Source organism: Cydia strobilella, chromosome 8 (assembly GCF_947568885.1).
Source record: "Cydia strobilella chromosome 8, ilCydStro3.1, whole genome shotgun sequence".
Classification (NCBI taxonomy): Eukaryota; Metazoa; Arthropoda; class Insecta; order Lepidoptera; family Tortricidae; genus Cydia; species Cydia strobilella.
Genome location: NC_086048.1, coordinates 4,210,581 through 4,223,313, shown reverse-complemented (window position 1 = coordinate 4,223,313; position 12,733 = coordinate 4,210,581). Strand labels below are relative to the sequence as shown.

General features: G+C 37.8%; 1 protein-coding gene across 1 annotated transcript in view; it reads right to left on the bottom strand.

The window, feature by feature from the left end:
- Nucleotides 1-12,733, bottom strand: part of LOC134743475 (uncharacterized) — a 31,326-nt gene that overhangs the window by 7,465 nt on the left and 11,128 nt on the right. The window contains exon 3 of the mRNA XM_063676921.1: nt 3,665-3,812. Within this exon, the coding sequence (XP_063532991.1) occupies nt 3,665-3,812 (148 nt within the window). The remainder of the gene's footprint in view (nt 1-3,664; nt 3,813-12,733) is intronic.

The window sequence follows — 12,733 nt, the reverse complement described above, 5'->3', positions numbered from 1 at the left end:
TTATCCGTCATTTCACCGGAGTACTTTTTGGCATGCGCTTTAGTTGTCCAGATAAGCTGTAAAAAAAGCTCCCCTTCAAATAAGTTTCGTCTACAGGGTAAAAATGCCTTAAAAAAATATTAGGTTGGTACTTGTAGTATACTTGTACGTACACGCACACCTAAATACACCATCAACACCATGTATGTAACATGGGTATTCGGCAATAAAGAACGTCTTAACTAACACTACTAACAGGAAATTATTATAATCACAATCTAAATTAGTCCTTTTACATTTAAATCCAACCGAAATAGCCGATCGTCTGCATCCATCCGCTGGCCATCATACATACAGGTTCAGCTACTTAAAACAATGTACCGCTAACAATAGTTCATTAATAATTAACACTTATCTATTAGAAAAACAATCGCCGGCTAACAAGAAGCGTGCTAGCGCACATGCATTTCGAAAGCCTATATAATCATTGTAATCAATTCAATTAAGTGCGTAAGACACGTTCCCATTCTGAGATGCCGTTATGTCAGGGACGGAGAAAGGAATCTCGTGAGCTTTTATACCTAACAATGTGCTCTGAACTGAGTTAAATGTACTTAATATTGTCAGTGTGTTGTTGAAATCCTTCGTATTTGCGGCTATTGAGAGCATTCTGAATGTTAATCTTCTGATAGAAATTACTTAAATCGTGTGAACTGGGTGAAGTAGATAGGATGTACAGGCGCAAGTAGGCTTGACAAAATTATTTTTGGCCTTCCCAAATATGCAAAACAAATTCGTTTGAATGCAATAGTTATTTGTGCAACAAGAGAGGAAAGTTGGTTTTTCTTGCGTGTTTATTTTGAGTCCCGAGAAAGCGAAAGATTCTAAGGTAGAATCTTGAGCGTAGCGAGGGACTCAAAAACACGAAATGTAAAATGACTTTGCTCTCGTGTTGCACACATAATTTTTCACCTCAGTAGTGAGAACATATTAAAGGTTAAAATGTATTTCGAATTACGCAGAATAATACAGAAATAAAAAAAAAGTAATAAAAGTATGAAGTGGCAGTTCATGGCCTTCACTAAATTAAAAAGCTACTTTGTTGAAAGTGCGACTTTCCTCACTCCAGGAAGTGACGAAAGTAGGCTTGTTCGAGCTGCTGAGGTGAAAAAAAATATTTACATCAAAAAAGGACGAAGGATTGCGTAATATTCCAATAAACAATGTTTTCAAACTGCTGACATGACGGTAGGTACTGACCTTTTATTTGACTAACGTGGCGTGACGTACGTACGTTTTTCGCACGTCTTATAAGATATAAATGGCCAATGTCTGAAAGAGATTGCTCTTTAATGGCTCCTTAGTGATATGGTGATAGTCTTATTTGTCTATTGTTACGTCTATTGTTACCTCTGATTACTGTATTTGTTTAATTTTGAGTCGCTACTAAGTTTAAGTGCTGACGGCGTCGTGGGTGGTTTTGTGGCATAGAAATGATGTCAGAAAGCAATATAATATGAACTTTCGAACGCCCTATAGGTACTACTAACAACAACGTCGGAAAGTTTCCAAAATTGCGAAATTTTTATGAGAATTGTCATTTCCCATTTCCAAAATGAAAGTTTCCTTTGTTTCCTGTGAAATTATCTTGAATTTTCTTAAACTTTTCCTACTTTTTGGATAATTTAAGTAACGCATGTATATACAACCCCAGAATTTGCATGTGCAGATGTCTGTACAGGCCTATATAAAACAGGGTCCAGATGTTGTGCGAATGCGGTACAGTCGCCATCAGATATATCAGAGCGGCCGAAGTGCTCAATTTATCTGAACACGCACTAATATAACTACATTAACTACCTACCGAACCCCCTACCTACCTACCTTATATATACCTCCTCCTACCTTACGAGTCAAGTCTGGATTTATCCTGAGGGTCGTGAAGTTAGAATCTCGTCAGTGTGAATTTTAATCGCTTTGTGGTGACTGTTCCGACTGAACATCTAGCGACCTTTACCAAGGAGGAGTTCTGGCCGAAGAGTGTCAAGTACCGGCGGTTCCGCCGTGGCTCCCTGACACTGCGGGGTTGCGAACTGCATCGCAGCCATAATTGTGTGGTTTTAGTTTTAGTTTAAAGTTTTAATATATATTTTATAATAATATGTATGCTAGTTTTAGGTCATCTATGGGCCAATAATGATAATAATGTAATAATGTTATAGGGACATTCTTACACAAATCGAAGTCCCACGGTAAGCCCAAGAAGGCTTGTGTTATGGGTAATAGTTGCCTGAAAATAAAGAATTTTCATTTCATTCCATAACGCCTTGACAATAGAGGGGTGTTCAGCTTTCTGTGAGTACCTTGGCCTCTCTGATATATCTGATGGCGACTGTACACCGAAGGATGTGACTCAACAAAGTATAAACACAAGTGACTAAGTAGCAGCTGATTGAACTTGGCGTTTCCCTTCTTACGCAACTGCGCTAAGGTATAAACGTTGCACTCGCAAGACTTGCACGCAACTGAGCCAAGACTTGCAACTATATTCGTCTTAGCTTAGTTCTCGTAGATACCGAGGCTATTTGGCTCATGTATATATTGTTTGTACTTAATTAGACCTTTGTCACTAGATTAAGAACTTAATACGCATACAGATAGATGCTATGAAGATTGTAGAATGTAGAGTAATCGCTAATCATATATGAAGTTTACTATGACTTGGCATTTAAGTGCTCTATATTATCGTAGTCTGAGTGGACTTACGGTATAGTCAAGAGTTAGTGGTAAGTGGTAAAGTGTGTATGTTTTGTTTACATTGTATTCATATTAAGTGTGTTCCAGCGTAGCGTGAGTAGTCATCGTCAGAACTACTTAACCGATTTTGATAATGAGACGTGTCAATATACAAATCATTGTTTTCCTACGACACTAACCTAGGACGTGTATTTAAGTATAATTCCATAGTACTAATAAATGACGTTTCATAGGTATAGTCACTCAATTCCGGACACCATCATCGTTTGTTCTACTTGACATGGGCTTCTATACTGCTCTAGCGAAATAGCAACATGAAGTCTAGACCGTCTTCTTGCTGATTATTAATTAACGTTAAAAGTCCGCAGGAAGCTCGACCGAATTTCACCTTCCCACAAACGGAGTTTCGTTCTCATTTTAAAACTAGGTACGTGTTGGATTGTAATGAAACTTTGCATATAAAATGACATGAGGGATCTGGTCCTGTAATTAGTTTATACTACATATAGCTCCAGTTTATAAAACAAACGAAATAGAGCAAAAACAAGTTTTTTATGAGAAACTTAAATATGTAAAGTATGGTATGGTGGTTTAAGTATGGCATCTGAAGCTACATAAACTAATTACAGGACTAGATATACCTTATCCTATTGTAAGTACAAAGTTTCAGAGCAATCCAGCTAGTCGTTTTAAAATGAGAGCGTTTGTATGGAGAACCGAGCTTGCTGACGCCGAAATAGGATAGACTACATGACTCGCAGTGGGGAAGCAATTAATGCAAGCAAAGTTTTTTGTGACTCTGGACGGACAGATGTTCGTACTTCGTTCGTACGATTGCGACGGAGCGAGGCCAATTGTTGCTGGAGATAGGAAAGCGTGGCGCGGACGGAAGCTCTTTGTATCTCTTAATAGGACAACAGGAACTCACTTGCTGACTCCATCCTTGTCGTTAACCAGCAGTTTGAGTAGCGTGGCGTTGGCTTCTAGAGTCTTATAGCGGCTATTATCTTCTTCCTCTTGAGGCAAGTTGGGCAACGTACTGTCTTGGAGGGCTGATGCAGCAAAGGTCAAGGGAGCTGTAACAACAGAAAAATCAATTAAATGAGCAATTTGACTATTATGACATCAAAGTTCCTGAAACCGATTTTTAATTAAGCAGCCTAGCCAAGGTGACAACCGCTTGCGCTACGACAACGAAACGCCGTATGTCTCTAACACTCTTCCATATTAGTGCGACCGTGACAGTTGCGTTTGATTCGCTACGGAGCGTAAACGATTAGTAGCCAACAGGCTACGCACGCTGAAACCCCTAAGGGGGTGAAATAAGTTTTCGATTCTTACGGGAACGAGATCGCGGGTGGAGGCTAGTATCCTCGTACATTACAAATAATAACCCCGAAAGAAGGGCCTCTTTCCTACACTACGATCTCAGAACATACGTAGTAATTACCTACGTTACCTACGTTTTTTGTACGAGATTTCTTGCCGTCTGTAAGTATCTAATAATAATAGACACCATCGTCCACACTGTTAATATACAATCCGTAAACCTTTTTACAAATACATTAAGATCTACCGATGGTCAGTTAAGAGTTTTGCTGTTATTAGGGTTCCGTACCCAAAGGGTAAAAACGGGACCCTATTACTAAGACTCCGCTGTCCGTCTGTCTGTCACCAGGAGTCTTAGCACGGTACGCTTATCACCATGCCTGTCACGTTCTAACAAGTATGTGAGTGCGAAAGTGACGGACTTAGTGATAGGGGAAACCATGCTGCGCGGGCTGGCTGTATCTCATGAACCGTGATAGCTAGACAGTTAAAATTTTCACAGATGATGTATTTCTGTTGCCGCTACAACAGCAAATACTAAAAAGTACGGAACCCTCGGTGGCCGAGTCCGACTCGCACTTGTCCGGTTTTTATCTACTTCTGTATTACAGAGTTAGTACAGTCAGCTGAGTCAGCACCAAAAGTAGCGTATCTGACTAAAGTGACTGCTGTAGTTATTGGCCACTACAATAGTAATTGGCCACTTCTAACAAAACAAATCGGAAAAACAAGCCAATTGAAGCCTTATTGTTAAAGGGGCCTGACTATCAGTCCGCCGGACCATATCGGCCCGTCAGCTAGAACAAAAATTTGACAGTTCCGTAACAGGCCGATATCGTCCGCGTCCAGCGGACTGATAGTCAGTGGGCCCCTTAAAAGGGTCCTGCAACTAGTATGTAGTGGAAAATAACTATAGCAGTAAGCATCAAAGGTCATTTTTAACCAGCTTAGCAAAAAAGATATGTCTATAGGTATATAGAACAACTAGATTGCAACATAGGTACATTAGGTACTTACTTTTGGACGCGAACTGCAGATATATAATATCTCTATTCTCTATTGGTTTGATCCGCTACTATTAATGATGACTGTACTTAAAGTACACACACAAACGTTAAATACATTGTAAGTTGTGAAGTCATAATCCATTGTACAGTCGAGTTCATAAATATGTGTACATTTCTTTACCTTAATCCATTGCAATAAGGTGAAAAAATTTATACATATTTATGAACTCGACTGTACCTACCTTTACCATATATTAAATATACGGTAAAGTACATGTTTTTATAGTGTTCTAGCTCTGGGAAGTAGTAAAACATACAACTTTACGTAGGGAAGTTATTTCTATTGATCCTTCTAAGATAGTTTACGGAACTAAGTTATTTTAATACTTCCTTGATGCATTTGTAAAATTGCTCGTCATTCAAACATGAAGGCCAACTGAGGCGGGTAATAAATCATTTTTTTATTTAACAACGTATGTATGTAAATAAAAACGTAATAACACTCGATGAGGGAAGCGGTTAAAAATAGTTTGATATAAATACCAAAGAGGATATAATAAGATAGAGCGGTACTGTCATAGTAAATTTTGTAACCGCTGTAAATTCACTGCCATCTATCGATATACTTTAAAACTAAAAATAAAGATTTATAAAAATACGTTAAAATGTATTTAAATATGGATAAATGATATTTTTATTTGCATTAATTATTTTTATATGATTTTGACCCATGTTCTTTCACTGATATGCGTTAAAATTATAAATAACAAACGAAACCGTCAACGCCCTCTATACGAGAGTAGGCCAAAACTAGTCGCGCCCTCTGATCGAGAATCAAATTTTCGTGATTTTTCGAGGCACGTTTTTTCCTTAGACTGTATCCATCTATTACGGAGTTATATCTATCTTTGTAAATACTAAATAACTACATCAAAAACAGTAGGTAAGTTCTATACCTAATTAATTTAGTAAACTTCTTTAAGCATAGACTTATATTGACCGGGATATAGACCGTGATTACCTTTTGTATTGTTTATTGAGCTCCCGATATTTCGACGCAGTTACATGCATCTTGTTCACGGGTGACCCGGTCAATATAAGTCTAGTGAAACTAACCGTGAATCATTCAAATCAAAACTCTTCTTTAAGCATGTTCAAAATTAATTACAAATAATGAGTCTATCCAACAAAAGTTGCTTATCGATGCACCAAATAACTACCGTTGACATTTTTTGCATTCACACTCGAGGGCCACGACCTTCTTTCTTTAAGGCCATGTTTTCTCTTTAAAAATAAAATACGAGATACGAGTAAGTATACTCTTAATTAATTCAACACATCACTCACTGGATTGTCTTTTAGAAACAAGTATTCAAAATCCGACTCTATTGCTTAAAGACAAGATTCAATGTCAACAATTACAAATTACAAGAAACGAAACCAAAAGCAGCTAAAAACAACACTTTACTTTGGATATTTACTTAGACTGCTTAGATATACGTTATGTCGATAGAGTCAAATATGGATGTACTTTGGCCTTTTTACTCGTAAATATGCCTGTTAGGTGCATTGGGATAAGTTCGGCAATGAGGTAATTTTGAAAATATTTTTTAAGTATGAGATCCTTACTAATACGTATCAAAGGTTTGTTCTTGCTCGCCGCGCGGGCCGCCGCGTCGCGCCGCTTCGCTTCGCGTTCGCGAGTCGTTCACCTACGTAAGACGCAATTCTTGTAGATACCTATACTATTTATATATTTCGGGGATCTCGGAAACGCCTCTAACGATTTCGATGAAATTTGCAATATGGGGTTTTCGGGGCCGAAAAATCGATCTAGTCACAGGGAAAACGCGCATTTTTGAGCTTTAAAGTTTTCTGAGCAAAACTCGGTCTCCCAGATATTCCTTACTAATATCTGTCTGTCTAATACTTCTTCACGCTTAAACGACTGAACCAAATAAGATGGAATTTGATATGGAGATAATTTGAGACCCAAGACAGGACTTAAGTTTTAATATACGTTTAGAACCAATTCTAAACAGACAACTCTAAAACAAGCAAATTTATGGAAGTTGTTGACTCCGGTGCGGTTTAATATTGTAACTAGCTTCCGCCCGTGACTATCTGCGTGCAAAGATGATTGTGATAAAAATTATCCTATGTTATTCCCCCGGACTTTAACTATCTACTATTTATTCAGAGGTGACAAGAGTTACTTTCACATTTATAAAAGGTAGGGACTAGATTTTAGTTCTACCTAATTAACCTTCTACTAGAAAACTACCGCGCAATTACAATTATCTTACCAACCTACCACTGTCGATCGGTAGGGCTTAGCATTCGTACATTATTTGGGATTCGGTTTACAGATTCTTTATTTTATTTCCATAAGAATTTGTGAAATTCACTTAGAATGTGAACTGAAATATATTTATTAAACACATTCAATGTCACAAAAGGGGCGACAAACACTAATTTAAAAACATTAATATTTTACATATAAACTGGATAATTCTTAAGGTTTTGTTTTGATCATTTCTCTTCATTGTTATTTACTTATTTCTCATCAATTCTACACAGAAAAAATAATAATTTAAAATTATTGAATGCACTTTATTTTCGAATTCACCCCAACGCACCTATTTAGTGCTACAAGTTATCAGTACCCAAGCAAATAACAATCCCGACACCCCAATATTATCAGTAGGTCAGGTTAGCTTAACGGTGCTTAAATCCGGTTACATTTAATGTAACCCATGGTTCACGTTTGACACGTGTGAATTGGTAATGTGATGTATGAATCATCCTTTGACACTGTTGAATTATAGCTGAAGGCTGATTCGACCGGTTTTCTTGACGGCTTGTGACATGCCGAACATATGTATTACCTGTTGTGGAAAGTGATGAGTTATTTGTTGTTATAGCGCAAGAGAAATACATCATCTGTGAAAATATCAACTATCTAGCTATCATCACGGTTCATGAGATACAGACGGACAGACAGACAGACAGAGTTCCGTTTTTACCCTTTGGGTATGGAACCCTAATAAAAAATGATTAAAAAACCTATAGATACCTACTCCACATTTGAACTATAGGTTGGTACAATGTTTTGAGAATACTTTAGTGGAAAGTTAATTCCACAACCATACATACCTATGTTTAAAAAATTAATAATTTGGAATTTGGAATTTGAACCATTGACGGCAAGGTATAGTTATCAGGATTCTTTATTCGAAAGTAAAAAGAGACTCGTTTTCAAGTTTACGACTTTGCTCACTTATCGGGAGCCATTACATGTAATTGGTTTAGTAGAGCCTTATCCGTAATGGTCGCCATTAGGCTGTCACTGTTTGTCACTTAGTTTACTGGAAACATATTCGAAATTTAAAAGTCTCAACTTGGGTTGATACTTGTGGCTCTGTAAGCTGTAGAACTGGCAACCCCATGGCTCCGCCATTTTTAAATATTTCCAAAACCTGAATAGACAAAAACATCCGTCAGTATAATTATCGAACCTACTCAAAAAATTCACTACAATCGTTGACAAATGCGAACTGTAAAGAAGAACAGCCGAGCCGTAGTAGGGTCAAGGCGGAAACAGTGGCACAGCTCGAACAGTGGCTCAGTCGCCCAAATATCACCTCTCTGGTGTTGAAATTATTTCGTGTTTAGGATGAGTAAACCTACTGTACCCGGCCTTTTTCTACCGAGCTTCTGTTTCCTTCTTGGCCCTACCTACGAAAACATTTATGCCCAAGCAGAAACGGAATCGCTTTGCGCTCGTTCGGTTGATGAGTAGATTGAGTAGTGTCAAAATCAAATCAAGATGTTATAAGGCCGAATAGGCTTCCTGTCCGTTTACTTAGGTATTCTTATTGAACGCTTCTTCAGTTTTCTTGCAAGGTATTGCGGAAATATATTTTGTATTGCGATACACTTTTTACGCGATTGCGCCGCGGGAAAATGTGCGGGACTTTATTGTTTGACAATAAAAACGTGTATTGCAGTTACCTATTACAACATTGTAGTTTGCTGTGTGATCTCTTTGCTTACCGAGCTTAGGCGGACCAGTGCATGAAATGTAACATCGAATCCTAATGATATTAGGTTATGTAATAATGTTAGCTAATATTGTCTTCGGTTACCGCGATAGTTACTCATGAAATAAAACTATGAAAACGGATTATATCGCGTATATTGAATTTAGTAATAGTTTTATTTCATAATGTTAGCTAATCCATTTAGCGTTTCTCTGTCCTGATTATGTCCTAACTTAAAGCCTAAGGGCCACCTAAGCCACCTGGGTCCACCAATATATATATATACCAAGGTTTTTAGGTTCAAAAGAGCTAATAGTACTTCTAGTGATTAGCTGAACCAACTCAGCGGGAAAAAATATATATATATATAGACGTTTCTGGGATTAAGCTGGTTTCCAAACGATGACGACTTCATTTTCGGAAAATTTGCTGAAGCTGTGCTATAGGGATTTTGTAACCCTCTCGGGCGAGAAACTGTGATCACAGGAAGTTTTTGCACTTGTTACAAAATTTAAGAGCGCCCTAAAAACCATCTATCGGATGAATTTGTCACGGTCGCTTAAGTACATGGTTCAGTTATGCACGCCACTAATCTGGATGTATCTAAATTCTCTATAAGTTGGGAGTATACATGCGACAAAGGTACCTATTTATCGTTCTAGATTTAGCTCTTAAGGTTAAGGTCCTTTATACCCTGTAAAGATTATTTTACTCGGTAAAAAATTACGAGCTTCTTGCTTCGAACATACTGTCAACTACACGCTTGTACACAAAAATATTTAACGATTTTTTGCCCCAAAAGGTACAAAAACCGGCCAAGTGCGAGTCAGACTCGCGCACTAGGGTTCCGTACCATTACGCAAAAAAAACGGTTACAAAATCACATTTGTTGTATTAATTACCCCACTTAAATATTTATTTTATTCTGTTTTTAGTATTTGTTGTTATAGCGGCAACAGAAATACATCATTGTTCAAATTTAAACTCCCTAGCCATCACGGTTCATGAGATACAGCCTGGTGACAGACGGACAGATAGACAGCGGAGTCTTAGTAATAGGGTCCCGTTTTTACCCTTTGGGTACCTACGGAACCCTAAAAAGCAGTAAATGTAAATGGAACTTTACACTCGCTACTCTCGCTAGATATCGCTCACCCCAGCAATGTGAAAAACACTTATCTGAGCGATCTGTTGTCATTGTCTATTTCCAAGGTGGTATTGCAATCCAATTTAGTGAGTCCATCTGATAATTTGTGCGAGCTATCGAGACGTGACCGAGACTATCGAGTAATTGACCCGTAACCCGAGAATCGATTTATAACTCGATTTAGACTAATCGCGATAGGAGAGGCTTGTATTGCACGGGCTCTACCTACGTACTGCTTTGGCAATACCTTGTTGTTATTGCATAAGAGATCCTGATAGTATCAAGCGCAGTGAAAATAGCTCACTTTAGTATGGAAACTAGAAAGTATGAAAATCGGCTAAGTATAGAGTCGGCACACGCTAAGTTTTCATGCTAAGTACTACGTAAAGTATGGAGCTTATAGGGATTGTATACATTTTTCCTGCCAATGAGGGCTACCGTTTTCGTGCTCACCAGTTGGCGCCACTGTAGATGTAGGTCCAGAAAAACTGATCTCAATAGTAGATTGTTAACCAAGGGATGAAAGGTACTCATTGCTGCCGAGGTATTTTGGCGCGCGAACGCAGTGAGAGCGCTAATAGGCCGAGGTTGCCTTTCACCCGAGTTAAACACTCTACTTTTCATTTCGAATACGATGAAAGTAAAATGCATGTGTTTTTTTTAAAAAACACACTAAGTATTAATTTTACACTATTTCTTGAAGGTACTTAACTAACAATTAACTCAATTAACAATTTAGGCTAAAGTGTCGTTATTTATTGAATGGGGAGTCAAATATCAGAATGGAAATTGTATGACAAATCCATTTAAACTCAAAATTTAATTGCTTATCGTAAAAATAAATAAAAAATCATACTTCGAACGTAAAATGCTCTAGTGCAGACACGTATCATTTTCTGCACACCTTTTAGAACAATAATGACCCTCTTTTAGAGCATGAAAAATGAAAAATTATTTTATGTTTATTTTTATAAAATCAATACGTTCTAATATACACAAAAGTATTTTCACGTCTAAATGTGCCATTTTTACAACCTGTTTAATTTTGCATGTAAAGCCTGACCAATTAATATATGATCATTGTCAAGAGGGCGCTGTTATTTTCATGTATAGGGTGACAGTTCAGTATAGTATGAAAAAATTAGTTTCAGTGAAATTCCGCAACATGGCGCGTGATCATATATTCCGGCTTTATTTTAGTTGGCACTTTTTTAAACCACTAACATTTATTGAGCTATATCTATTGTTTACCATGATTAATCAAAGATGGACAAAGATTTACCACAATTATGAATAAGGAGTGAATTTTCCCGATAAAAAAGCTTGAAACTCCCAAAACTTCTATGCTTCATTTCGAAAGACCTCCATTTACACTAGCGCCCCTAGCGGCGAAATTAAATGCGGTAGCCCTCATTAAGTTTGTGCAAAGTTAGCGTAGCTAGAGTCTAGTAATTAGTTTACACTAATAACCTCCACCCACCCATTCCTTCTCCTTTGGCTTCATCGTATTCGGCTAAAATGGGCATTTCACGCTATAAAAAAGATAAATGTAATCCAGATTGCCAGAGCCATTGTTCGGCAGCGACGCGCGCGCCACCTGCAGGAAGACGGCCGTTTCCGCGTGCAGGCGAACCTGATTCATGTGAGGATTTATCAACTACCAAGGACATAATTATTAAGGACTTCATGTAACCAAAGTATTTGGCTTTTGAGTATATAAAATAATAAACACAATATATATGGTCTGTATTTTCTACAAGCCTAAACTGCGTCAGGCAGGAGTCACTAAGGTAAGCGGAAAAAATATTCACTGTCTGATTTGAAACCTCAAACCTCAAGCGTGCAATGATCAGAATCAGAATCAGAATCAAATGTTTTATTCGTGACAAACTTAAAAACTAAAATTACATACAGAAGTATAACTAAAACTATAGGAATTTATAAAATAGGTATTAGGATTTAAAGTTTGCTACAAAAATGGTCTCGCCTTAGCATAATGCTGACCCGAAAGTCAGCGCTGATCTTCCGGCGGGACCATTTTGGGCCACGATCGCAGCCGTACGACAAGGCCCAACCATAAATAAAAAAATAAAAAAATTGATTTTATTTCAGGCAAGCACCCAAGCAAAGCACCCTAAGCCAAGCATCATAAGCTGAACGCAGCCTTTGCAGCAGCGACCAGCGCCATCTTGTCTACTGTGTATGGCAGTAGGTACTTGACAATGTGATGATAATAAAGTGCCCAGAGATCTGTACATTGACTCTACCAGTACAAATAGTATCTTTTCTGGATTTACCATAATCCAAAAAAGTACTCTGCCATTGCCATTAACTAAAATCGTCTCTATCATTCTTTGATTGCCGGAAAATCATATAACGACCAGCACCGCTAAGCTCATGTGTTTTGGCTATTACAAAATAATGATCATACAATGACCTCAGGCCTCTCTATCGCTAGAATATGCAAGTGC